Source organism: Cadophora gregata (assembly GCF_030347475.1).
Source record: "Cadophora gregata isolate MNR1 chromosome Unknown scaffold_3, whole genome shotgun sequence".
NCBI classification, from domain to species: Eukaryota; Fungi; Ascomycota; class Leotiomycetes; order Helotiales; family Ploettnerulaceae; genus Cadophora; species Cadophora gregata.
This window is the reverse complement of record NW_026695926.1, coordinates 2,224,285-2,250,510: the sequence shown is the minus strand read 5'-3', so window position 1 is coordinate 2,250,510 and position 26,226 is coordinate 2,224,285. Positions and strand designations below refer to the sequence as shown.

Here is a 26,226-nt window from a genome sequence, read left to right as displayed (position 1 = left end):
TACGGTAGCAAATCGCTCAAGCTTTACTTCGGTACGGATCATCAACAAGGTATTCAATGATAGGCTTTCCAATTTCTAAGCACAGCCAGGATTGTCGAGCTTGAGGTCATAGTCACGACGATTAACTAAACCTCGTTTACAAAAAGAAATACTTTTTAACGTCTCTCCAGTCTCGTCCACCAAAAACCCCTCACGCAACCGAAGTCATCTAACATAGCAAGTACATTACCATTAACAATACCATGTCTGCTACAACAAAGATGGAATATGCCCGCCTGGGCAAATCTGGTCTTAAAATTTCCAAAGTCATATTTGGATGCATGTCCTTTGGATCAAGCAAATGGCAAGAATGGGTGATTGAAGAAGATGAAGCTCTTCCTCTTCTCAAGCACGCCTACGACGTTGGTCTCAACACTTGGGATACTGCAGACATCTATTCCAACGGTCTTTCGGAGAAGATTATTGGAAAGGCTCTCAAGCAATATAAGATCCCCCGCAACAAAATTGTCATATTGACCAAATGCTACTTTGGAGTTGCCGAAGATGGTTCCCAGCCACCAATCTCTGCAGCCTCGGTCAATGACGGCGATTTTGTCAACAGACAGGGATTGAGCAGGAAGCATATTCTGGATGCTGTTGATGCGAGTGTTGAGAGATTGGGAACGTATATCGATGTTCTGCAGATCCACAGATTGGATCGAGAGACGCCAAGAGAGGAGATCATGAAAGCCCTCAACGATGTCCAAGAGAGTGGAAAAGTCAGGTACATTGGCGCTAGCAGTGTAAGGATTCCCTTGTTTTTTAATTTGCAATTGCCAACACTTACGGCGTCTAGATGGCTGCTTGGGAATTCCAAACTCTTCAGAACATCGCGGACAAGCACGGTTGGGCGAAATTTGTGAGTATGCAAAACTACTACAACTTAATCTATCGTGAAGAAGGTATGTAAATCATGTTCTCAAAATATCTCAGCACTCTGTAACAGTTAATGAACCCATTAGAACGCGAGATGATTCCATATTGTCGTGATGTTGGCGTGGGTCTTATTCCATGGTCTCCAATAGCCCGAGGAGCTCTCGCCCGCCCGTTTACAGATCGAAGCACAAAGCGTGAGAAAACTGATGCCTACCTCAATAACATGATCCGTTCCAAGGAGAATGACATTGACAAGCAAGTCATCGGCAGAGTTGAGGAGATTGCCAAGAAGCACGGTGTTTCGATGACCACCATTGCCACTGCTTGGTGCCTTAGCAAGGACAGTGTCAACCCGATCATTGGATTGAGTAGTAAGGAGAGAATTGATCAGGCGGTCCAGGCTGTTGCTTTTGCAAGCTCGGGGAAGCTGACCAAGGAAGATATTGCATATCTTGAGGAGGGATACGCACCAAAGGAACGACAAGGCTACTAGAAGTTTTGACTGCCACTTCGCGCTTGGCTTAGTCTTAAGAATGGTTGTATGTTCCCTAGTCTTCTTGGCCACCGAAATGTTGTGCATTTCCAGACTTTTTTCCCCCCAGCTAAGCCCAGATCCACGCCCAAATTTCTCCCTCCGAGCCTAGATGCAATGTTGATATATGTCTCGTACCGTTCAATTGAGATTGGGTCTTGTAAGAATCGGTGTCAGAAGATGTCCATGTTCGCTGTTTACGGTGGATTTGTCTTGTACAGGCGCCACAGAAGATATAATAAAAATCGAAAGTCTACTACTCTCAACTTCCAACAAAAGACTAGCCACGACGAGAGTTCTCACGCTTTCAATACTGAATTCAAGTAAACTTCAAAGTTATCAAATATTCCCAGAGAAATTTAAGACATATCGACCAGTGTGAATTGTTTGTCATTCTGTCCAAAAGATGACTGTCACCCACGAGCCTGATCGGATAAGATGCTGACCGGAGTATTGTCAACTTCTCACAAGGAGTTTTAAGTACCATGGACCGAAAAACAATCTTCAAAATCTTCCACTGTTATAATGTAATAGCGCTGAATCAATGCTTCTGCCCAGAAATAGATCAGGATCGAGATGCCTCTTTGGGACTGCACTAGCTTCCATCATGCAACCTTATCGGCTAGCCGGCGAGTTTGCCGAAGAATGACTGCCATAATAGCATCCACGCTTCTTTCTATATCAAAAAGCTTTTTCTTTTTTCGAATGGCAAAAAGAATCAAAATTTCTACTACAGTTGTTTCGCAAATCTTCTAGTCTATAAAAATCCTTCAAGCCTGCAATAGTGTTATACTTTTCTTTACGGCAGCAGGAAATCCAATTTCGACCCCGCCATCACCCCACCTTTTGAAACTTTCTGTCCCCCTGTTACGAGACACTTCATATCAACGAGCTTCTATCGCTCGAATTTGTTCTCTGGATAAAGAGGAAGAAAGCAACAGCTCGAGAAACAATCGTTTGGTGGTCATGTCGATCATCGGCATTCCTGGAATAGGACTTGCCGTCATCTTCGTCCTCGCACTATACAAATTCGTTGTCTTCCCGGTCTTGCTGTCGCCGCTCTCCAAGATCCCGTGTGCACATTGGTCAGCTCCAATTTCACCTTTTTGGATCTTATGGACACGGTTCAATTGTCGAGAGAACCGAAATGTTCATGCTGCTCACCAGAAGTATGGCCCTGTCATCCGACTCGCACCGAATGAGCTGAGTGTTAATGATCTCAATGGGTTGAGAACGGTATATGCTGGAGGATTTGAGAAGGGAGAATGGTATTCAATCTTTGATAACTATGGGTATACTCTTCCTCTTGAGTGTTTATTCTTCAGAAACTGATGTAGCGGTCAAGGGTTCCATGCATGTTCAGTTCTTGGCATTCAAAACCACAGCAAGTAGATGTCCTCTTCTTCAACTCTCCATGATCTCGGATCTTGAATCCGAGCATGTAACAGGGTCGATGTCGTAATGACTGAGATCTTGAGCCTATCATGACGATTCTATAGCGCTGATTATCTTGTAGCTCAGCTAGAAAGCGCATGATGAGCAATATCTACTCCAAGTCGACAATCCATACATCGCCCGCTGCAGCTGCACAAGCTAGGGTCATTATATTTGACCGTCTTCTTCCCCTTCTTACCATGGCATCGTCATCTCCCCGTTCCCCAAAAGGCATCGAGATCCACGATATCTGGAATGCCACAACGATGGATTTCATAGCCGCCTACCAATTCGGGCTCAAGAATGGGAGTGACTTTCTGATCAACGAGACCTTCAGAAAGCACTGGCTCTCGCTGTACCATACTCGCAAGACATATGTCTTCTGGTCACAAGAGCTTCCTCGTTTCAGCAGCTTTCTCCGGAAGTTGAATATCTACGTTATCCCACGCTGGGTAGATAATAACAACAGAGAACTAGAGGCATGGACCCGAGAGCGCTGTGACAAGACATCGGCTTACCTCAGAGACGGCTCGGCAGCTAAAGACACCGATCCGGCCAATGAGCCCGTTGTCTTCAAAGCTGTCCTCGCCGGTATGGAGAAAGAGCGCAAGACCAAAGGCGACGAATCCATACTCAGCCCAGACTTCCTCAAATATCCCGAGAAAAGTATGGCAAGCGAGATGATTGATCACATCGCAGCTGGTCATGAGACCTCTGGAATTATGCTCACTTACATTTCTTGGTATATGTCTCAGGACGTCGGGTTGCAGGATAAGCTTCGTGCCGAACTTCTTACTCTTTCCCCGAATATGAGCCTTTCATCTTCGACACCAGCTATTCCCAGTTCGAAGGCGCTCGATAACCTACCACTTCTCCATGCCATCATAATGGAGACACTTCGAACCAATGCCGCTATTCCAGGAAACCAGCCACGCATGACTCCATATTCCGGTTGCACTCTAGGAGAGTACGCTGTGCCCGGTGGCGTACGAATTGGTGCTCAAGCATACAGTGTGCATAGACACGAGGAGGTGTATCCCGAGCCAGATAAATGGGATCATAAGAGATGGATGGACGATGAAAATGGATACACCGAGGATCAGAGGAAGGAGAGGGACCGGTGGTTCTGGGCATTCAGCAGCGGTGGGCGAATGTGTGTGGGAAGTAACTTTGCCATGCATGAAATAAAGTTGGTGATTGCGGCAGTATATTCCAATTTTAGGACTAGTATTGTGAATGATGAGGGCATTGAGCAGGAGGATGGATATACTTGCAGCCCGATGAGCAACAAGCTATTCTTGAAGTTTGAGAGTGTTACAGAGAGTTGAAAGTGTACATAGCATTGATTAGGGCAATAAATTTGGGGAAAATTCCTCTGTATAGTTCTAGGAAGAAATATCGTGGAAAGGTCCATACTCTCGGCTGTGCGCATCTGACTTTAAGCAGTCAAACGATCATTTCTCGTAGCCTCCAAGGTTCCCGGTATGCTGTGCCAAAACAGAATTTGTACTCATTGATGCTGCACGGGCTTGATCCGAAGGCGGCTAATTCACGCTCTGTAAGTCAGCACTTGAATATGCTGAAACGGTGATGCGTCACCGAGCCTTCCTAGATAGGCGCTTTTGACCGGTGATTAAAAGACAAATCTATCAAACAGGACGTGACGAGAGAGGTTGATATCGAAATCTCTGTGCCAAACAGAGAGATAGAGCGGGAGAGAGCAGCAAAGTAAGAAAAGCCTACACGTACCTTAAATCCATTATCTTGTGAATATAGATATTTTGAAGTTTTCCTAGACTGTGTTGCACACCGGAACACTTGTTGTATCCATCGCGATGGGACTGTATTTGATGAGGAGAAAACTAAGCGAGGAATCAACACTGGCCTTGACGCGTTCGCCTGGCTAAATAATGGCACGCTGGATCGGAGTAACAAAGATAAGAAAAAGAACAACTCATGGAGAATTGGGTACGTAAGAAGATGGAATGGCAAAATGACAGCTACGTCTTTTCGCCTCCTCTGGTTACCAGCCCAGCAAGCCGAAGCTGCTTTTCCAGGCCAGATTCGCAGCCAAGGCTACGGTGGGATATGAACCCACAACTCAGGTATAGTTAACCACTGCGATCCAAGAGGATTGACAGGTGTTAGGAAAGATACAAGCCAACCGCCACTTCACATCAGCCGGATGAATCCGACCGTGCATTTGAAATTTGCTTATTGCGCTACATACCAGTGAGTGATCATCCCATCCAGCCAGCCAAGCGAGCTAACTATGAACATGCCCGAACCCCCTCTTCCACCCGCAAGACTGGTTTGTTGCAGGCCTTTCCATTCTTTGAATTTTGAAGTTGGCTTCTAAATGATTGTAAAATCTAGAGTTTTTAACTTATGAATTAAAAAAGAGCCAGCTACGCCCAAACAACAGTGCTTTCGAACCAAGTAACCATCCTCCATGATGCGAAGTTTGCTCGTGACATTAGAGTGGTATTTGTATCTTGGCCGAACCTTATTGAAGAACGAAGAAGTTACATTGCCATTATGGCACTATGTTTTTAAATGATTATTCGATTGTATCTGGTTGTCAACCACGAACAAAGTTAATTAGGGCAGCTAGGTTTTCCTCAGCTTTAAAGTCATAAGAGTGAATTAGGGCCTTGCTACAAACAGATTCAATGTTTCGCTCCAGATGAAATACTAGTCTAAATTTCTATGCCCACTCTGTAAAAAGGTATATCAGTCCTTCCAATATCCCCACACCTTCCAGGACAAAAACAGAACATTTCCAACCCTCAATTTAAGCTCAACCACCAACCAAGGAGTCAGCACTTACGCCTCTGACAACCACTACTAAATGGACAAACCAACAATCTCCTACAGCAATGGTTCTACGAAGCCTAAAAAGCTCCTGGAAGGTAGGTTGTCAGATTCTCCACGTGATTGCCAGATGCCGACATTTTTAGGTCTATCGAAAGTCATGGGTGCGAGTAATTGGAAAGGTGCATCAAAGGAAGATGTTATTGGAAGCAGAATTGATGAAGATGAGGCTGTAGATAGGTTGAAGGAAATTTTGGGAGGTTTCGGTGGATTAGGAGGCGATTTTCTGGGGAAGTTCTTGGAAGATGATGTCGAAGAATGGAAACAAAGAATTGGAAATGCTTCCACTCAGTTCAGCAACGAGGTTAACACCAATTTTTGTTCAGTCCCGTCACAAAGATTACAATCGCCCCTTTCTATATGTCATATCAACAACTCATCACACGACTGGAGCACAAGAACGGGGGCAAAATTCGGCGAGAGTCTGCTGAAAAGGCGTGGAAATCGTATTGCGAGGAGGTCTTCCAGGAATGGCAGTCCGATGCAATGGTCAGCACCGAAATGAAGTATCGTACTTTTGAGGAAGCCCTTGCTCAGGTAAGTTGCCTCCAAAGAGTCTTAATCATTGATACTGATCATCATACAGATGAAAGGCGGTTTGAATGGACAATTTGACATTGAAAGTTTCTGAAGTAGTAAGGAAGATGAATATTAGAAAAAGGCAATCGAAGAGGAGAAAGATCATAGGAAGGCGAGAAAAGAACACTTCCGAAACGTGGCCGCTCCAGCCACTACTGATGCTCCTCAACCAGTATCTTCCCAGGTTTCCCGAGGCATCTCTTTGCGAAAGATAGACGAGTCGTATGACGAGTACCATGAGGAAGAAGATGAAGAAGATGACATCATATTCTATAGTGTAATACAAATTCTTGATAACATAAATGTCTTGGAACGGATTGGTGGCATGCAAGTGATACTCGTTCAACGGGTTCTCATATGCATACATCCACCACCATTCACCTTCATAGATTAACTGGGCTTTAGATCCAGCAGCCTCAAAACGGTCACATATCACAAAACATGAGTCTATAATAAGATCGCTATTGCCACTTCATGGTCATGGTTAGGCTTTAGGATATCTACTGAATCTTTGGTCCTCATCCACGACCCACCCTGTCCCGATGCCCTGGGCTCCCAGCGATGTTCTGACGTAGCTCTATATCGCAACTTGAATCAAAAGTATAGGGTAATAATCTCTTTATCGTCGCAGTTTGGTTCAAGAAATATGCTATCTTCTTGAAATTAGTACATGCCCAAGGCTCCAGCAGAAGAGCTCTACCTATGTCTTCCAAATCATATCATCAAGTGACCTAAAGCCCCTACCAGTAGCAGGAAACTCTATGTTATTCTGGGTGTGGTGGCTTTACAATGTAGGTGACCCTCCAATTATCAAGTATGTGATTACTCTATTGAAGCGGCCGACCAAGTACCATCCCCGCCTCACAGGACTCCAAGCCCCAAGAAGAAATCAAATCGCAAGAGCATTACCAGTAGATCCAAACAGCCTCAGAGAACCCATAGCATGGTACTCTTCCTTCGGCGTCTTCTGCTCGACAGTCTTAGCCATAAGTCGGCGCTCTACCTTCTTCCGCAGACGTGCCTCTTGCATCGCTTTGAAATGCAGGTTCTTCTGGACCTTCGGCTCCTTACCAGCCACAGTCATACCATCTAAGCCATTCACCAGCCTCTGCAACTCCCAATATTCCTTTGGATCGAAGCCATCATATCCACTGGTCTGTTCCATGTAAACGTGTGTTGCGAAACAGGAAATACTCCTCGCTACGTATAGACATACCTGAGAATTGGCGTAACGCAAGACCTTCTTCTTGTCCAAGTGTGTTGACGACCGGTCATTCCATTCACTATGGTGGATTCGGAGAGTCTTGTACCTTGAGTAACGAGATGATTAGCAATTGGGTCAGAAGATTTGGTCGAGATCAGAATATGGTGCGTGGCTGGAAACTCTTGAGACACTGAGGAAAGATAGTTATATCCTCCACTAGTACTTACAGATGGATTCCATATAGCCGCGTTTGACAAAGTCAGGATTCAGAGCTTGAACGTCGTTTGCGAACTTCTCGTAGCGGAGCTCATTGACGAGGAACAGGAAGAATTCGCTTGGCTTCTTCTTATAGTTTGAGACGATTGGATCGGGTCTCCTCGCTTTCTTGATACGAACTTTCTTTGGCTTGTCGGGCTGTGGGGCTTCTTCACCGAGGATACCGTCCATGGCTTTGTCGAGATTTTCAATGTGCATATGTGGCGACATTTAATCCTTTATGGCATTAAATAGGAGGATGTTGCAATGACAACAAGAAAGGTATAGACCAAATGTAGTGAACTTGGAGGACAAACATGTAAGAAGTTCAAATCTAGATATGTGACGGTTTGTTTGGCGTTTTACGAGGAAACCGTACTGCATAGTGGTTCCTTGAAGGCCCGCCAACACGATAAGCAATGACAGTCACATAACTATTTCAGTTTTAGATATGGAAATCGTTAGTTATTGACGTTAACCTGCAGAGCACTTAAAAAAGCGTTACGCCAGTACTGTGTCGCTTTCAAAACAAGTCGCCTAAAACTCGCTTAGCGACTAGCGCGATTTGGGAGATCTTTGAGTCAACATCTCCCACAAATCCGGACAGCTACGGCGACACAATTTCACGTCAATAGAAACGCATAACAACAAATATTGTAACGGTCAGGAGAGTACTATTGTCCAGCGATTCAATCATAATTGCGCACCATTTTGCCATTCCTATGTATCATCCCTCCATGAAAGAATTTCGGTATCTCATACACACAAATACACAATCGCTCATAAACCCGTTCGCTTGTCAGCCTAGTTAGCCAGCCAATTACGCATCAATGCATCATCCATTCATCCATGCGTGATAACAACGGAAATTTCATCTTCTGCCCATGTATTTTGCGCCAGCCTGCGAGCCAGAATTGTAAGATACCGATCAGAACAAGAAAGAGACAAACTCCGCGTCCCATGCGTATAACCATGCTGCAATCCAGTCAATAACATATTGTCCCTTCCCGGAAATATCCTTGAGCCAGCTGAAAGACAGTGCTGTAAGCTGACTATGCAAAATAGGATTTCCAGAGAACGCCTTCTAAATCTTCTAATTGATCCGGCGTGAAGTACTGTGATGTATTAGCAGATCCCACGTCTTTTTGGAAATTTGAAAACTGACTCTTTGATCCGTGACCCACGTATCTTGTCTAGTCTTCTTAAAGTCTGCCAGGATGGTCTTAACAGTTTTGCCAATAGCACCTGCATCATTTGCGGCTCTAGACGCTAGCAAGGCAAGGATCTCTGGCATCCATACCGGCGGTGGTGTCGCATACGGGAATGCTGTGACCAGTGCACCAAGGCCAAGTACTGCAGCATGTCGTCGAATGACTTGCTGATTGTTGTTGATTGGTGTGTTTGTACCAGGTGTCTTCTTCGGCATTGGGTTTTTTCTTAATGACTCGGTAAATTTCTTTTGAAGAGAAGAAAGGATGTTGTTACGAAGAGCAACAGGCGAGCAGCGAATCATTCCCGAAAGAGTAGTGGCGGCACCTGAACGGACTTCGTGTTGGGTATCCTCCAGCATGTCGGCAACAGCTTCAAACAGGGCTTGCTGCTGCTCAGGTTTGATGAGGAATATGCGTCGGAAGTAGATGACTTGCATGTTGATGAGAGTTCTTAGACGTTGATGCCAGGAGGTCGACATCTTGCCAATGCGGATTAATGCAGAAATGAAGTCACCATCCTCTCCAGCACGGAAGGGAATATTCGGCAAGTGGCGGTAAACCAGATAGGCAAGGCGCTGAAGCTCTGGATCTTCCTTCACGTCCATCATGTGCAGCAGTTGCTCCATAAAGACGTCTGGGAAGAAGTCCAGCAGCTGTGTGCATTCGTAAGACTGTAGCGTGGTGTCAAGCCAGAGTAAGACAGTCTTGCTACCTGAAGTATAGGAAGACGGAGTTTGTTGACCAGGGGCACGCTCTCCACGCCAGACTTCGAGCCGAGCGAAAACATCCTTGATGCTGGTAGAGAACTCTTTCGTTGGGGTATAAGGCTTGATACCAATTGACGAGGAAGCCTTGTTCTCCTGCAGAAGAGTCTTGACATCCATGAATGCTTCATAGTAACGAGTACGGTAGATTGAGGCAATCGTGCGACCAATAGCTTCTCGAACAGCCTTGTATGGATGGTCGATGTGAGCCAAGAAATCCTCAAGAATAGGCTTCTCGGCGCGGAAGTGCCATCCTGCATCTTGAATTGCAAATTCGAGAAGTTGGACCTTGGAGCTTTCCTTGAAGGCGGCATTAGAGGACATATCCAAACGGAACGATGTGAGAGTATCGATGATTTCCCGTGCCTGCCGTGGGTCTCGACCACCAATGATCATGTGGAGACAAGTCATCCAGTACGCAATATTTTCTGGTGTCAAACCGTCGGCAAAGACTTGCAGCATAATAGGTACGCCATATTCCCAAACCTTATTGCGCAGCTCGATCGGCTGCTCAATGACACAGATGAGGAGGGCAGCTAGGATTTCTGACGTAGCACGATGTTGGTGCTTGTCGGTTCCATCGCCGAAAGTTGTCTTGAGTTCCTCTTTGATGTCCTCAAATGTAGCAGACGTCAAACCAGTGAGAGTCAGATCGAATGTCTGCATCAAAAGAGCGGCATTATGCACCCGGAATCGATCCGAGGCAGAGTCACGAGGCTCTTGCTTCATATAGCCGAAGAATTTACTGTACCAACTGCGAGTGAGCTTGTCCCCAATTTGCTTTCTGACAGACGTCTCCAGCTCATCGTAGTCGGTAAACTCAATTGGTCTGGCTCTGGTACCCCGAAAACTTGTTCCCCAAACAAGCCAACCCGGGAAATCTCGCTCGACAAAATACTCGGGAATTTCATGACTCTCAAAGCCCTCGAGGAATTTTTTCGTCCAATCTGGGTCGTCTTTGCGCACATTCACATCAATTCTGTTTTCTGCGTTTTCCTTTTCGAGGACAAAATTCTCGACACTGTGGCCGTAGATCGAACGAGTATCAAGATGATTGAATATTCTGATGAACGATTCAGCATAGCTGGCTCGAAGACCGGGATGATCATTAATAGAGCCATCGATTGCCAAATTGATGAGAGACGGTGGTGCAAGGGTCTGCACTCGAAGGCCGGAGTTTAGTATGAACAGCGTACATCGGCCAGCGATCTTCCAATGAGAGTTCTTCGAGATCTCGATAAGCTTCTCAGCCAATGCTAACTTCTTTTCTTCAACCTTGCGTCTGCGGTCGACGATAAAATTATGTCGCGAGGAAATCTTGTCTGTATTGTTGTCCTTGGGCTCAAAGACATCTACTAATTCCTGGTTGATAACAATGATGTGCTCGAGAGATTTGCCAAATTCCATGAGACCACCATACAACGCATTGCTACCGACTTTCTGAATCGAGGGCTTGTCGACCGAGGCTGTCTTGATGTAGAGATCGATCATATCCGGAGCGAAACGCCAATCCTTGGAAATTGTTTTGGTTAGACTTCCGTACAGCAATGTGTACAACGAACCCTTGATTCTGTCATAATCATTGGATTCCAGAGCTGTTCTAAAGGTCTTCAACAGCTCGGGTATGACGAGAGGACGCCCTCCAAGAAGACTCTTCAGAGCAGATTCCAGTGCTGCCTGGGCATTGATCCGAACCTCGGCGTATGATGACACAGCGGAAGCTGCCAAGTCTAGGAGAAGCTTCTTGTCAAGGGCAGACTTGTGTCTAGCCGAGGAGTTATGCTTGGCTCGTTGAAAGTGATAGATGCTAGCTCGCTTAACCAGGAGTGGTCGTGGGTAGACTTTTCGAAGCCCACTGACCTTGAAGGCCCGAATATCAACGTCGTATAGTTTGCTAACTCGCTCCAGCATATGTGCAGATCTTTCATTACCAACGTCTGTAATCCAGGTTCGGTAGGTTTGGTACAGGGCAGTGAAGCAAGCAACATCATCCTCCTGGAACTCGGATAAGAAAATATGTAACCTGGACAAAAGTTCCCCGATGTTCTCACGAAGCTTGTGAATATGGACATATGTTGGGCTGTTTCTCTCTAACAAATATCCTGCTCGATAATGAAATTGAGGGCGGGTTTCCACATCTTCGGCAGCTTCCGCGAGAGGGCTTTCTTCCTCATCACTGGATTCTATTTCGTTCATTTGTGTATCGCCATCCTGGTCCTTGTCAAATTGGCCAGACGCCTTCTTGGGGTCGAAAAGAGTGGCGATGCCTGATATGATCAGTCGCAATTGTGACAGATTTCTCGAGACTTCGTCAGACCATTCCTTATTCTTGCCTTTTCTGCTAACAGCTGGGTTCTCGCTGATGAGGTTCGTAAGACGTTCCATTGCAGTATCAACCTGGGATTCGAAGAGCTCCACAGCAAATTTGATCTCTTCCTCAGAAGGTAGATGCCAATTGATAGTCAGTTCTGTCGGCTTCGTAGTCTTTCCCCAATCATCAATGTCTAAGCCACGCTGAAACACGTCTGGTTCGTAAAGTGCGCCATCCACAGGATAGATCAACGTCAGGTTGAGGAGCAGATGATGGATATAGTTCGAGATGTGGATAGTGGGAATGCCGCGGCATTTTTCTTGCATATACAAAGCGATATCGAAGAGATCTTTCTTGTATGGCATGAGACTGTCCCCAACGTGGACGATGATCATGCTCAGCATGCTGATATGCCAGACAAGAGCTCTGTCTCGAGGAAGCACATCGCTTCCACTGCTCCTGTCCGAGGCTGCATTGTTGTAGTCAATCTCATTCCGGATCCCGACAATCAGCAGGGGAACGAAGATTTTTAAGGTCTTCTCTGGGTTGGCTTTGCATAATGAATTACAGATGAAGGCCATCGCATCTCGGGATTGGTGAATGACATGACCCCCAACGAATGTGGCAATCTTCTCAAGGGCTTGATCAAAGATCTCAGGGGATAGGGCCGCGAATAGCGGAGTGAGAGCTGACGGTAAGGTGTTTATCACACTCTCTTCAGGAGAGCCGGATCGAGCTCGTGACAGCTCAGGTAGATTCTCCAGAAGAGTGAAGATCTTCCCAAGCAGAGACAGGACAAACTCACCAAATCCAGCAGTAGAGGAGCGGACGATATTTGCCTCATCTTCGTCACTCAATTCTTTTCGGTAGTCAATCTCGATATTCGGTCCCTCCCGTTCCATCCGCTCCATCTCGCCTTGCACCCATTGGATCGCTAACGAGGAATCATGGATCTCTCCATGCTCCTTCGTCAGGTCGACGAATGGTATGCTATATGCCACAGACTGGATAAAGTTCAAGGTGTGTAATGTCTTCGATAAGTCATTTGCATCGATACCTGGCAATGCCAAGGCAAGAAGGGCGGTAATGTGGCATCGCAGACCTTTGTGCTTGGACATGACGTTGGCAGTCAACTGTAGGCCACAAAGCGATGACTGTGTCCGGTGAACTTCCACCAGGCCCTGCAATGATGGATAGAATCTTTGCAAAGCTCCTGGAATGATGGAATGAGGTTCGAGATATGCTAAACCTTGAATGGCCCCGAAAAAGCAGTTCAAGGACTTAGCCTTCTTGGAAAAGAGACCCATGAACATGACCTCCTTGAGACTGAGAACGAAGCGCTTCTTTAACTCCGCACTGATTCGTCGTTCTGGAGGGGTATCCATCTCTCCGCTCTGCTCGCGGTTCCACCGCATAACGAAGAAATCAACTAAATGGAAGACGATCTGTGCCAGCATATCTGTCCAGGAGCCTTGATTTGACGGGTGGAAAAATGTATCCACAGACTCCATCAATCCTTCCAAGTTCGTAAGGATCGAGCCTGGCTTGTCTATACAAACTGGCGACAATGACATGACGATCCATCTTGCGATGGAGTAACCAACTGGTACCTTTTTCTTGTCTCTTTCTAGATATGCCCCAAGACCAGCTCCTAGATCAACCACACCACTGTATGGAGAAGATGCCTGACCCACAGGAATCTCGGTCAGTCTCAACAAGGCAGTGAAGATCAGGTCTGATTGATCCTTCGTAAAGATGCCGTATTCTGAGAACGGCACATGCTCACTTGTGAGCGAGTCTCGCGCAAGTCGTGAGAACATGTCAAAAAAGATAACGTCAAAGGCCTTGGATCGATTCACAAGGGACCAGAGGTGGAAGAAAGTGGGGAGGTAGTCTTGCGGTTGAAGTTGGCCAGCTTCGTTTCGTGCCGGGTGCGTGGGCATTAACAGATTCAAAGAGCCAAGTACAATGAATGCGCCAGATATTTCCGAGGTCGTGAAATACGGCAAGATCTCTTCTAACATGGCTTGGCGCTCACTGGGATCAAAGTATTGTGATGCGAACATGCACATGTTGGCGATATTCTTATGACTCCGTTTCCTTCCTCCCTGGTGTGTTGCCATCTCAGATGGAAGGACGATTGACTTGATCTCCTTCCATAACGGCCTCCAGTCAAGTATTAAGTCCTCTCCTGGTTTTAGATAGTGCTTCTTCCTTGGCATTGTTAGCAGAATTGGGATAGAGATATATGAGAGCCTCACTTTATGAGAAATCTAAACATGCTCTCGAATCTGTCTGCCGCCACCCAGTCCATCCCAGGTGCCACAGCCAACATGTAATACATCTTGACCAGCTTGATCCGCAGCTCCCGCGTGATCTCGAACTTGAGGTTCAGCCATCCCTTAAGCTCTCTTGTCCAGTGCACAGCACCTGGAGATATGTCCTCCGCCTTGAGTGCAATATAGAGCTGTTTCAATATCTCCCCCAAGGCTGCATTTCGTTCGCCCTCTTCCTCGACGGCATATGGAAGTAGTTGGAAATATGGGAATGTTCGTGGTCGATATCGCTTCTCCTTCTCTGAATCTACACCATTGGCACCAAATCCAAGGCCAGGCGAAGTTGCACGCGATATTGCGTCGTTCGACTGTCCACTGTGAACGATACCCTGCAGGAACTGTGCATGGTTGCGACCATTCGTATAGCCGTCCTCCATGGTCTTGCGCGTTGCACCGGGGCTCGAAGTTCGGGTGCCTGTCAGCTTTGGCCGTTTGCAGAGAGCTCCTGGGCCCAAAGACATATTAGCAGAGCTCCAAATGACCGTGTGTTACATGTGGAGCGGTGGAGATATACTTAGACGGGAATGTAGAGCTCTTGTTGAAATGAGCTCCAAGCTCTATCACACACCCCGTTTGATGGCAAGTCCGCTCAACAACTGATCATATAGAATCTGGCAGGTTTCAGATGGGTGCTGGCGAGCTGGTTCGGTCGGTCGCATGTGCCTTTCTCGTAATTGATGGGAGACAGCGAGGTCGGCTGCCAAATGAGGTTGCACTTCAAGACTCCAGCCTTGCATAGGTAAGCAAGCAAGTTCGCCAAGACCGTGAGCTTGAAGGCTGAGCTGAGAACACAGGAGAGGAGCTTCCCGAGCCTTGAACAAGACTCAGTGCCAAATAGGGAGAATCGTACAGTATGAATCTGGGCGACAAATTGAAAATCACAAAGCTGCAAAATGTTCAGGAAAGCGCTCTTAGAATCCTTTTGGAGGGAAAGGTTCCCTTTTCACACAAAGCAGTTCGCAGTTCGCCGCCTCAAACGGCAGGCAGGCATGCCAGGTACGCAATCCACTCCCGCCTTGCGCGCATACGTGATCTAGTTTTGCCTGGACGACAACTACCTACTGTACCTAGGTACCCGACGAGGGGTGTTTTTACAGACACAGACAGCACTTCCTACCTACAGACACTGTCTGGAAACAGCCTTTTTGGACGTATTTTCTGTCTGTATTTTGGTCAATTGCCTGTACTTTTCCTACCTGGACTCTCCGTCTGATTCTGATTGATTTTTGAAGAATTCAAGTGAAAGTACAGACATTACTGGTAATGTAAGGGAAGTACAGCTACTGTCCGTAGTAGTCGGTTCCCCTCTCTGTGAAGCTGCGGGCACTCGCTTTCAGTCGATGAAAGCAAGCATTAGGCAAAATTTCCTGGCCAGAAAGTAGGAAAAAAAGTCTGAGCTTCCCCTACCAAAATTAAGAAATTCCGGAAAAATCAATATTTAATGGATAGTTTCTGTCTTTTGTTTCTCACGTTTTTGAATTTTAGAAATCTGCTTGACTCTTGCTTTCGCGTGACACTTGCTCTCATCGACTCTACCTGAGTCCCTGCAGGTTGAAAGGGGAACCGACTATTGCCTCTTAGAGTTTTCTGGCTTATAAAGTTACTTTCCTTCCTTTTTCTTTCTCCCTCTCTCTCCCTCCTCCCTCCAAGGGTCCCATCCAAGGTCTCCCTCTAAGGTAAGGTCTCCCTCTAAGGTAAGGTCTCCCTTTAAGGTAAGGTATCCTTATCTCTACCTTCCCCCGTTCCTCCTCCTTGTCCATCTCTTTGCTGTTCTCCTTCCTTTCCTCCCTTTCGAGTAATCTAAAGGTTAGTTTGTATTTTAAGTGAAACACAGAAAAGTAAAAAAAAGGCTACATAAAAGTCCGAGCTACAAAAAGCTTACTCTGTCTACAGTTTTTTCAACAAAATTACTATAGGCTTTTTCTGAATTTTTGTCTGTATTTGACTACCACTGGGAATACAGACAAAATGCAGACAGATCACAGTTGTTGTCTGTATAAAAACCCTCGTAGGGCTACCCAACCATGGGCTACGGACATCAACATGTCCGAGAAGTCTAGGATGGTAGACTCATCACTTTGCGAAATCAATTAACATTGGATACAAATCGAATCGTTTCATTCCTGTTTCCAAGCACCCAAATATGCAGGGCATTCTGAACGTAATATATACATGTTAATCCTCTCATCTGAAAACGAAGCTGAATTTCGGAAGACATGAGCGCTATAACTCCTGTCCCAAAATTCCCGTATGCAAAGGGGAATCAAACGAGACTCTGGTGGTATCTAAACTGTTTTTGCCGTTGGTACAATGCTGCGATGTGTTATAAACAAAAAAAAGAAACTCCGACGATGGACTGTGTGATCTACGTGGAGCGTGAACCGCTGTTGGGTTTTCGAAACAGATTGGTGAATGACTTCCACCGACTAATCCTGGGCTTGCCAATCTGATCCGAAGCTGGCTTCCCGCCAAAAAATGCGATACTGTGCCGTTTTGGCTGCGAGGTCGTAACACTGTGCTGGAGAGAACTGGTAGGCATATATGAATGAGGACGTTTGGAGGTTCGAGTTGGTGTATCGGGGGTTGTTGCCGCTGACCCAGGAAGAGCAAGTGAAGTTAGCGGAATTTCGCTGGCTCCAGTGCCATTGACGGATCTGTTAACGTGGACTTTACTCGCTTCCATCATACTCTCCCCCTCGCTGTCACTAGCAACAGTGCTTGGGGCATTACCAGCTCTGCGGGCAGCAGCTCGCTGCATGAATGCGGTACCGGTAGAAACGGCTCTCTTTGGTGTACTGGGATTGCGTTCGAGTTGCGGCGAACTGCCATTGCTTGGACATCCGATGGCAGACACTCGGCGAATTTTGCCACCTAGGACAGCACCAAGAGTATGGCCCGATTCAGGGGTGCTTGAAGTTGTTGAAGTTGGGCTTAAGCGACCTGTTTCGGGTGTCAAAGACATCGATCTCACCCGTCCTCCTGATGCCGGCTGATATTTTGCCGTACTCATCGCATCGTTGTACTTGAAATAAGGAGACCACCCTTGACGTAAAGCTAGCCAAATGCCAGTGATTTGAATGAGAGTCTTCAATCTTTCGTCCACAGGTATCGTTGCTCGCTCAGGCATGGCTTCCTCCTCGGCTCGATGTACTACATCTTTGGCAAAAGTGCGCGATGGAGAAGTCGTAGGAGGCCTGGAAACTGAAGGCAAGATAGACGTGTAGCAGTCAGGTATGTCCAAATTGGCTTGATTCATTGTGGCTAATATCGGATGACGCCGGGAGTTTGGATCGATAAGGCTAAAAGTGAATTTTGTTTCGGCTTTGACGACGGCTTCTGTCATATCAACACTCTGGCGTCTGTTACTCCTCCTGACCCACCGAGCGGTTGTCTTAATTCCATGCTCATCGGTGGAGACAAATTCGAACAGACCATTTGGAAGCGGACTCGCTTCCCAAACAGAGCCATCGCTTAAAACCATCTCAGCCTTGCCCTGAGAACCTCCACAGTCCTTCGGCATCTGGCAAATGACAGCCAGCAAGTCTCTATTCGCAAGCCCGTCCTCGTCTGAATCACTACCATCGATATTGCTTTCGATGCCTGTCTCATATTCCTCACTCTTGACAACCATAACATCATTACATCCTAATTCTGCCTTGCCCCTAAACATACGTGGAAACTTCTTATATAGTCGGGGAACAACGACCGTAGAAGGGAGAACGTCGAGAGCTGGCCTTGGTCTTGCATCTGTTGACAATCGCTGTAATTGTAGCAATAGCCTCGGTCGAATCTGTAGAAGCCTCTGCTTCTGGGTAAGGGTCGGAGCGGGATGGGCAAGGTGGAAGGTTGTGCTCTTCCGTAAGGATCGTTTCCGACGTCTGCCGCCTCCAGCAGTAGTGATGCTGCCCTCTGAATTGGCCAACGATCTAGCATCTTCACTCATTGCGTCCTGCTCAATCTCCTGAAATCGAACGACGGATTCCTTGGTAGGGGTTATGTTCTCAGACAACGGTCTCAATGGTCGGCGTAAGATTGGCGAAGGATTTTTATTAATCGCTGACGATTGGGGGGCTAACAAAGGTGCAGAAAATGCTGATCGCGCTAATGGGGACCGTTTTGGTAGTGAATTACTTCGTAGTCGAGAACGAGAGGTGGATGCATCGCGTGAAAACTCATGGGCGTGATAGCCACTGCCAGAATGGATGAGCATCGTAAAGTATTCAGAACGGAAGCGACGCCCCGGAACTGGGGGCGTCTTCCTCAGTGAAGTCCGGCGAACGTTATAAGAGACTTTCGAAATTCGGGAAATGGAAGAAAATTGTTGTTGTTTGAGTACATTGGACTGACACACGAAGGGCTGACAGGCGGCTGAGGTCAGAAAGCTCCAGCCACGAATGGTGAGTGATATCTCGCGAAAGACCCGCAATCAGCAAAGTCGGGAATGAGAATAGTAATAGTAAGGACTAGATGTTCCCTCGAGTTGAAGCAAGCGTAGAGAAGCGAAGAGGAGGAATTAGGGAGAGGGGTGTTTTCTGAGGCTGAGGATGCCCTAGGTAGGACAATAGATCCAGGGGGTTTCCTTGGCCCGAGTTTATATGGAATGATCTCTCGTCAGCACATGAATCCGAACGCCATGCGCCGACTAGCCGGTACGTAGCTGATAAATGATAGGAGTGCTGGACCCAAGGATTTGAATGGTGGTTGTAATTGGGACGTAACACCACCAGACATCGGGATTGAAGTGGAAGCCACCGAGTCGATTTGCTGTCAGCAGGTTGAGCGGATGGCCGGAAACGTCGACCACCAAAACGTGGGATAGGCCAGTGTCGATCAATGAAGCTTTAGAGTACTGCTGACTTCCTGGCACCTGTGCCGCTGCCTTTGCTCCCCTGACAAATGAGAAAAAAGCTTATGCCGGCAGTGATGGAGAGTTGTTCAGTGACCCGCGAGGCGGACGATATCTAAGATCCGCTGCATGTAAGCCACTCGTCAACAGGAAGAGAAGGAGAAAAGGCGATGAAGACAGGGTAGGGTAAGCAATCGTGGTGAGTGGGGTGAACACTTCGACCGGAAGTTCGGACAAGAAAAAGGAGATCAGATCAGATCAGGGTCAGATCAGAACCCCTCATCTCGCTCGCACACTCCACTGCACTGCACTGCTCTTGCACAGCTCCAGCCACAACATCGGGCTCGGAGCAAGAAGTGTCCGTAGGCTGGCTGATTGGCTTGCAGAGAAATAAGAGCTGAGAGGTACAGTGCAGTGCAGCGCAGCGCAGCGCAAGGGAGGGGAACGCGAGAGGCAGAGGAGAGGAGAGTTCAGGTCAGGAGAGCCACCACCACATCAGCATACAGTAGTTGTGAACAACTTTGTTGCATTCGGCCGACGATGATTCGTTGGATACGGCAGATGAACGGAAACGGAAGTGAGCTTCTGCGAGGCACAGGCAGGACACTACGGTCCGATACAGTACTAGATCCATGTCCCAGGGCGCATGGCATGTGCTGTTCTAGCCTTCTTGGGCCAGGGCCAGGGCCAGGAGGGCAGCAAATAGAGTGCAGCAGCATCCTTGCTTGAGCAGTAAATTTACAGTACCTTTCGTACCTTTCGTACCTACTGTATGTAGTTGTAGACTGAACGCTGCGTAGGGGAGGGGAGAGTACGGACTACGTAGGCAGAGCACTGGGTAGCCGGCCTGGGCTTGGGAGAGCCTCAAAAAGCGGCCCACAAAACCGCCCTCTGAATACCTGGTACTGTGCTGTACTGTAATTTACTGTACATCGTTCTCTACGGCCTGCTTACTGGGCTGTACGGAAGTGAATTGGATTGGATATTTTCCAGCGACGCTTCGCCGGATGCTGCTTTTGTCCCCCACAAGGCTGGTAGCCTGCCCTGCCCTGCCCTGCCCTGCCCTGCCCCGCAGCACCCGCGAGCCGACAGACAGGGGAAACGAATGGAATACGGCGATACGGCATGCCCGGACGCAGTGGAACCTGAAAGCAGAGGCAGCGGCACCAATAATGGAAGTGTTCTCGTGATGACAGCCTGACCTGATCTGATCTGATCTGACCTGACTGGACTGACAGACAAGACAGCCTTCTTAAGCTTCATCCTCAGCCAATGACACAGCGCTTGATGTTCCAATCTTTACCAGACCTGGCACAGTCTAGGTACAATACTTCACTACTTCGATTCAGCTTGACATCTAACACAGCATACCTTAACAGTGCAGTGCAGTGCAGTGCAGTGCAGTGCGAGTGCGGTCTGAACTCTTCACTGCTTCAGCAGCACTGAGGAAGTCCAGAGCGGCTTCGGGTTTGTGCTGTTGTGTTCAGACTGCGTCAAGGTACCTACCTACCTAATTTACCTTACCTCCCGTCCGGTGGAGGTGGAGACACCGACCATAGAACGGAACGCATGAGATCGTAGCCTCACCGCCATCAGCCTTTCTTTGACCTCAGGCTCTGGAGTCTGGACTGACGCCGACTGTGGCATCCAACAGCCGTGCAGGTTCAACATGCAATCATGGGTTCGGCCTCAGGACCATCCCATCCGCGATCTAATCGCTCTCCTCGTTGTCTGGAAGGCTCTCCTTTTGCTTCTCTCGATTTGCAGCCCGGGTGTTGGCTATGATACCTCGACGAGCCTCTTCTATACAGAACATGACCATGACCATGGCGAACAGCTGCCATTGGCTCTTCGCTATATTGTGGGCAAGCTGACGAGATGGGATGGCATTTACTTTGTGAAAATATCCCGCCGTGGTTATCTGTTTGAGCAAGAATGGGCTTTTGGATGGGGATTTACGCGAGTCATTGCTTTGTGCTCACATGGTAAGAGAGCAGCCACTGGAGCCTTCTCGGAACTGATTCAAACATAGTGTTAAGAAATTTTGGTGTGCCAGATTATGTTGGTCTGGAAGGATTGGTCGCCATATGCATCGCTCATCTCTCCCACTTCCTCTCAGTCATTGCCGTATTTAGCCTCACCCGAGCATTGTTTTCCAACTACTCTGTCACGTTCGCCTTCAAAGCAGCTCTATTCCACATCATCTCGCCTGCCGGACTCTTCCTGTCTTCTCCTTATGCTGAGAGCTCATGCGCGTTGCTGAGCTTCATTGGGTGTTTGCTGTTTACTAATAGCATTGTTCACCATGGGCCAAACTCTGCATCTCACGACGCATTGGTTCTGCTCTCTGGCATCTGCTTCGGACTCGCTACAACTTTTCGAAGCAATGGAATACTGAACGGCTTGCTTTTGCTTGAAGAAGCGTTCAGAACGCTGCTAGCACTGAAAAATGGACTGCAAATATCCGTGATTCGTCGTTTACTCGCTACAGGCTTGGGAGGCATGTGTGTTGGCGCTGGCTTTCTAGTACCACAGTTCATTGCATATCGTGAGTATTGTGGAGGAACAACCCCGGATATGCGACCCTGGTGCCAAAGAGCAATACCCAGCATATATACCTTTGTTCAAGACTACTACTGGTATGTTACTCCTCTGATATGTAGTTGCCCGGCCTGACTCCTTAGGAATTGCGGCTTTCTGCGGTATTGGACTGTCTCAAATCTGCCATTGTTCCTTCTTGCCGCCCCGATGTTTCTCATCCTGACCAAATCTGGCCTATGGGCTCTGAGCTTCAACTTCTCCGAGAGACAAGACCAAATTGACAAAGGTCAAAAGACTGGTGAAGGAGTTGCTGCACAGCAGGTGTTACGGAATCTAGCAGCCACTCAACTCGCACTAGTCGTACTCACGTTGTCCACTGCTCATGTCCAAATCATTACGAGGATATCTTCGGCCTTTCCTGTTTGGTTGTGGTATGGTGTATTGGCTTCTCAGGATGGAAAGACTGTGCTAGTGAATGGCTTTGTGCGATTCATGGTAATATATGCATTGGTACAAGCAGGATTATATGCTTCGTTCCTTCCCCCGGCATAGTCTGATGCGGGGCCGCAGCGCTTGGAACCTTTGTCTATAGCTCTGTTGTATAGTTCGTGGACATACTGCAGTATTTTTTATGATACACAATGGGCAGTCGGTTTCAAGGCACATCAATTCTCTGAGAAAATTAAAGAACTGATTAAGCCCTGCCGCTCCCATGAAAAATGCCTACTTTGACCCTTCCATACATGAACAAACGCGGGCTCGGCGGGGGACCCTTGCACACTGAGCCGCGCTAGCTGACGGCAAGTCGCTTCAAGCGCGTCTGACGGTAGCTTTAACTGATTAATTGCTCTTTTCATCATTTCTGCTCTACAATATCTCTTTTGCATTTCTTCGACTGACCGCGCGGCAGCTTTTGAAAGATCGTTGTCTATGGTCTAGATTTTTACGGCCTATCCTTTGAAAGGAAGCTGGGGTGACTGGATTATCACGTACCACATATTTTTCCACCACAATAAGATATCAACAAACGCTCCAGAGTTGACCTTCACGTCGACGATGTGGCATAATAATGGCGGATTTGGCAACAATGGCCAATTCCAGCACAATTTCAACCAGGATGATTATCCACCATCCTCATTCCCAGGTCAGCATATTCAAGGACAGCAATACCTGCCGCAACAGCCAAGTATGACACAATATGAAGATCATAGTGGTGCAACCTTCCAGCCGGAGGTCGGCTTGTTTAACATGCAGAACCAGTTCAACAGCCAAGGTCCTCTCCCTCAGGTAAGCGACGAGACTCGTCTCAACGCTGAAGCTCTTGCAGCTTCAGGTTTCCTGACTGACCAGCAATTCCACCAGTTCTCGCCACCTCCTTTCGATGTGCAACAACCAGCCATCCATACTCCTCGACCTCCTACTCAAATCAATGCAAGGGCCGCGGAATTGAAAGCTGAACTTTTGAAGAGACGAGAAGGGCGAGCAAGCTCTGCAACCCCTCCTGTTCTTACAAATCTAGCACATGCTATCAAACAAAGACCTCACGATAATAGCTCAAGCTCGTTCCGAGCATCTCCAAAGACGCCAATCGCAACAGCCGAAAAGCAGGAAAAGGAGCTGAATCTCAACGAGTTGATTTCACAATATTCCGAATCAAAAAAGCCTACTGCACCTACAACTATAAAACAAGAGAATGTTAATGCCATTACATCTAGCATACAGAGAACCCCAGTTCACATGAGCGCGACATCACAAGTACTTTCTTTAGCAAGCCCTATGAATGATACGAAGCAGGTCGATACTGGAGGTAATGAGGCAGAAGTGGCAAAGCAAATCGACAATGCTGCCAAGGGAAAATCGTTAGGAAACAGACATAACAGCAACGGCTCTGTATCCGAGGGCGAGATCTTTGAAGACAGCGAGACAAATCCTAAGGCATCCGCAACAGCACCTCGCGCCAAGATGAGGGAGACACAAGGTGGTGCAAGTGTTCCAAAAATTGATGAAGAAATCTCTCGCAGAACTCGAGATGAACGAACAGATAAGCCATTCCCTCGCCCATCGCGAGATGAGTCGCCACCCCATCGAGCTCCTCCGACCAATTCCAATAATCTGGTCCCGCGCATTCGTGGTGATCGCCATGAAGATGTGGAGGTGCGGGTAGAAAAGCGAACATACCAGCCAGATTACAGAAATGGCAGAGATGAGAGGATACAATATCCAAATTCCGAGCGGCCAGCATACCAAGGTCGAGCGAATCGTGAAGAGGATCATCGCAGACCAGAGCTCAGACCAGAGACCAACCAAAAGAGACGCGAAGAGGTCATTGACAGACCGAGTCGAGAACAGAAGCTACCTACTCTAGAGGATTTGCTACCTCTTGATGAAGACCTACGAGAATGGTTAGATATTACAGGTTACCATAACACCCCTTATAGAAGCAAAATCTTGAATCGTCGACGTGCTATTGCTGCTTTGGACGCGCAAAGAGACAAGCTTCTCGCTGAAATGGAGGCAGACGAGCGAGGTGGCCTTCCTGTCGTTGCTGGAGGACATGTGCCTACATCGTCAATGCTCCCCCCGCCAATTCCTCATAAAGTAGGGAGTCGTACTGAGTTTGTTGCCACTCCAGCTGGAACCTTTCCTTCAGACTCTGTGCGTGATCGAGTAGCTCCTAACAAGCGTCCTTACAGCGATATTGGAGAACCAAAAGGCGAAATCAATGGTGGTGTGAAAATCGCCCGTACTGACGATCGAAGATATCAACCACAGCGAATTGAGGATGAGGATGGATCAGACTATCGTCGTCCACGGTCCAGTGGTTTCGATACATCTCGCCGCTCGCCACAAGTTGAACGTCGGGAGAGGGACACGTCGCGTCCTCGTCATGAAGCAAGAGGCCGAAGCCGAGAACGCGAGTCCTCTCCAGACCCGAGTCGTCGAGCATTTGAGAGTCGGCCACCTGCTCGTGCACGAGGCTACGATTCGGTCACGTTCCGCGATGGAGAAGAAGTTGAGCGAGGTCGTGGTGGATACGAGCATCGGGGTGGTTATCGAGGTCGTGCATATGATCCCAACTACCGAGGCAGAGGTCGTGGTAGAGGCCGCGGTGACTCTCGTGATGGTCGGGACAGTCGAGATGTCGACTACAACTCGGACGTTAAGTTGGAAACTGGATTTGGGTCGAAGATTGCGAACGGCAAGCCATTTAAGGATCCTCAGGGCTTTGACAGAGGAGGAACAGGAGGTCTGTGAATACCATTATCTTTTCAACTTTGCATTCTCTAGATGGATACCCCTGCTTTGTACTGTATTTGTCATCGTCGTGTTTGACAGATTGTTGCCATGATTATTGCCCTTTCATTATACAATTCTAAGTCAGCTCAGTGAAACTCTCGCAAGTCTGCATCATTGTGACGTTTTGTGACGAGTGTCTCGGCTTGCTTGTCTAAATTTTCCATCTCGCGCCTTCTCACCTTACTCCTGTTGACTTTGAAAGCAGAAACTAAATACTTCATCGTAAAATCCTTTAACGAAAAAAACGTTCTAAGATGCATCCAAGATGTGAGCTTGCCCTTTCATGTCTGCCGCCATCGCTGATTCTGGCTCTCAGTCTATTTGGACAACCCAACTGCAAAACGGTAGCGTCTTTAAAGAAGCATTTGAGACCTGTAAGAACGTGATTCTGGTATTCTCAATCAACAAAAGCCGCGCCTTTCAAGGCTACGTAAGCCATTGGATTCCTACTCTTGTCCCGCTACATTTTCCAAAATAACACACACAGGCGCGCATGGAATCTCTACCTGGATCCATGGAATCCCCAGATTGGCAACGAGCCATCAACTGGGAAAGTGCAGGCGCCTTCCGCGTCCGCTGGCTCGTCGTCTGCTCTACACGTTTTCACCGCATTGGACACCTCAAAAATGCACTGAACGACAACCTTGCTGTCCTGATCGGTAAAGACGGCCAGGAGATCGAGGAAAGTTGCGGCGCGGGACTCATTGAACTCATTGATGAAGAAGCCGATCTCGCGTTCGATCAGGAGGATAGATATGATGATAGGATGTGGGAGGAACATTACTAATTCTGGAATTTGAATCAGGCGAAAGTTATACATACGTCGGTTCCGCAAGCTAAAATTGGTGAGGAAGAGGGCTTGGAAGTTGTTACAATGATGCATGCACATCGCTGACTTGGCATAAGTGTATAGTGTTTGGGCAATTTTGCAACACTTTTTAGCAATGCGTCGAAAGATCAGGGTAATCAGAATGCAGATAATCGATGGTTTTCAATATTCTCATTCTGTGAATCAGATGCTTCACTTTCCACTCTTCAAACTGATGAAAGTTGCCGGTGATCTAACCTTTCCGATGTGCTTTCTATACTCTCCTTCTGCTTGGGCTGAATAACCCCCCATCTCGTCA

General features: G+C 47.5%; 8 protein-coding genes across 9 annotated transcripts; 5 read left to right on the top strand and 3 right to left on the bottom strand.

The window, feature by feature from the left end:
* Positions 1-38: 38 nt before the first annotated feature.
* Positions 39-1,813, top strand: ONS95_009262 (uncharacterized protein). The gene is made up of 3 exons (XM_058502842.1): positions 39-782; positions 836-941; positions 1,002-1,813. Exons 1-3 carry the CDS (start codon positions 243-245, stop codon positions 1,406-1,408), a joined length of 1,053 nt encoding a protein of 350 aa, XP_058361773.1. The 5' UTR covers positions 39-242; the 3' UTR covers positions 1,409-1,813.
* Positions 1,814-2,119: 306 nt separating this feature from the next.
* On the top strand, positions 2,120-4,271 carry ONS95_009261 (uncharacterized protein). 2 transcript variants are annotated; one of them, XM_058502840.1, is made up of 3 exons: positions 2,120-2,739; positions 2,793-2,831; positions 2,964-4,271. In XM_058502840.1, the coding sequence occupies exons 1-3, from the start codon at positions 2,414-2,416 to the stop codon at positions 4,207-4,209; spliced, it is 1,611 nt and encodes a 536-aa protein (XP_058361771.1). In that variant the 5' UTR covers positions 2,120-2,413; the 3' UTR covers positions 4,210-4,271. The 2 variants fall into 2 exon arrangements, with proteins under 2 accessions (XP_058361771.1, XP_058361772.1); XM_058502841.1 differs by having other exon boundaries at positions 2,793-4,271.
* A 1,584-nt stretch (positions 4,272-5,855) lies between these two features.
* Positions 5,856-6,386, top strand: ONS95_009260 (uncharacterized protein; the record flags this gene model as incomplete). Its single annotated transcript, XM_058502839.1, has 3 exons — positions 5,856-6,059; positions 6,149-6,292; positions 6,342-6,386. The coding sequence occupies 3 exons, from the start codon at positions 5,856-5,858 to the stop codon at positions 6,384-6,386; spliced, it is 393 nt and encodes a 130-aa protein (XP_058361770.1).
* Positions 6,387-7,223: 837 nt separating this feature from the next.
* ONS95_009259 (uncharacterized protein) lies at positions 7,224-7,985 on the bottom strand (the record flags this gene model as incomplete). Its single annotated transcript, XM_058502838.1, has 3 exons — positions 7,224-7,490; positions 7,551-7,644; positions 7,762-7,985. 3 exons carry the CDS (start codon positions 7,983-7,985, stop codon positions 7,224-7,226), a joined length of 585 nt encoding a protein of 194 aa, XP_058361769.1.
* Positions 7,986-8,845: 860 nt separating this feature from the next.
* ONS95_009258 (uncharacterized protein) lies at positions 8,846-14,301 on the bottom strand (the record flags this gene model as incomplete). The annotated part of the gene is made up of 2 exons (XM_058502837.1): positions 8,846-8,908; positions 8,959-14,301. 2 exons carry the CDS (start codon positions 14,299-14,301, stop codon positions 8,846-8,848), a joined length of 5,406 nt encoding a protein of 1,801 aa, XP_058361768.1.
* Positions 14,302-16,523: 2,222 nt separating this feature from the next.
* Positions 16,524-20,291, bottom strand: ONS95_009257 (uncharacterized protein). The gene has a single exon (XM_058502836.1). It carries the CDS (start codon positions 18,623-18,625, stop codon positions 16,781-16,783), a length of 1,845 nt encoding a protein of 614 aa, XP_058361767.1. The 5' UTR covers positions 18,626-20,291; the 3' UTR covers positions 16,524-16,780.
* A 639-nt stretch (positions 20,292-20,930) lies between these two features.
* On the top strand, positions 20,931-22,354 carry GPI18 (ER membrane glycoprotein subunit of the GPI transamidase complex-like protein; the record flags this gene model as incomplete). The annotated part of the gene is made up of 3 exons (XM_058502835.1): positions 20,931-21,246; positions 21,294-21,900; positions 21,946-22,354. The coding sequence occupies 3 exons, from the start codon at positions 20,931-20,933 to the stop codon at positions 22,352-22,354; spliced, it is 1,332 nt and encodes a 443-aa protein (XP_058361766.1).
* A 504-nt stretch (positions 22,355-22,858) lies between these two features.
* ONS95_009255 (uncharacterized protein) lies at positions 22,859-26,085 on the top strand (the record flags this gene model as incomplete). The annotated part of the gene is made up of 6 exons (XM_058502834.1): positions 22,859-23,089; positions 23,165-25,049; positions 25,305-25,366; positions 25,416-25,529; positions 25,587-25,944; positions 26,006-26,085. The coding sequence occupies 5 exons, from the start codon at positions 22,859-22,861 to the stop codon at positions 25,884-25,886; spliced, it is 2,592 nt and encodes an 863-aa protein (XP_058361765.1). The 3' UTR covers positions 25,887-25,944; positions 26,006-26,085.
* Between the last annotated feature and the right edge of the window lie 141 nt (positions 26,086-26,226).

Excerpts from the sequence above, each read along its gene's own strand:
- ONS95_009262 (XM_058502842.1), top strand. The coding sequence starts at position 243 with ATGTCTGCTACAACAAAGATGGAATATGCCCGCCTGGGCAAATCTGGT. Across the intron at positions 783-835 it reads GGTACATTGGCGCTAGCAGT|ATGGCTGCTTGGGAATTCCA; the intron begins GTAAGGATTCCC and ends TACGGCGTCTAG. Across the intron at positions 942-1,001 it reads CTTAATCTATCGTGAAGAAG|AACGCGAGATGATTCCATAT; the intron begins GTATGTAAATCA and ends TGAACCCATTAG.
- ONS95_009261 (XM_058502840.1), top strand. The coding sequence starts at position 2,414 with ATGTCGATCATCGGCATTCCTGGAATAGGACTTGCCGTCATCTTCGTC. Across the intron at positions 2,740-2,792 it reads TCAATCTTTGATAACTATGG|GGTTCCATGCATGTTCAGTT; the intron begins GTATACTCTTCC and ends GTAGCGGTCAAG. Across the intron at positions 2,832-2,963 it reads TCTTGGCATTCAAAACCACA|CTCAGCTAGAAAGCGCATGA; the intron begins GCAAGTAGATGT and ends ATTATCTTGTAG.
- ONS95_009257 (XM_058502836.1), bottom strand. The coding sequence starts at position 18,625 with ATGCTCATCCATTCTGGCAGTGGCTATCACGCCCATGAGTTTTCACGC.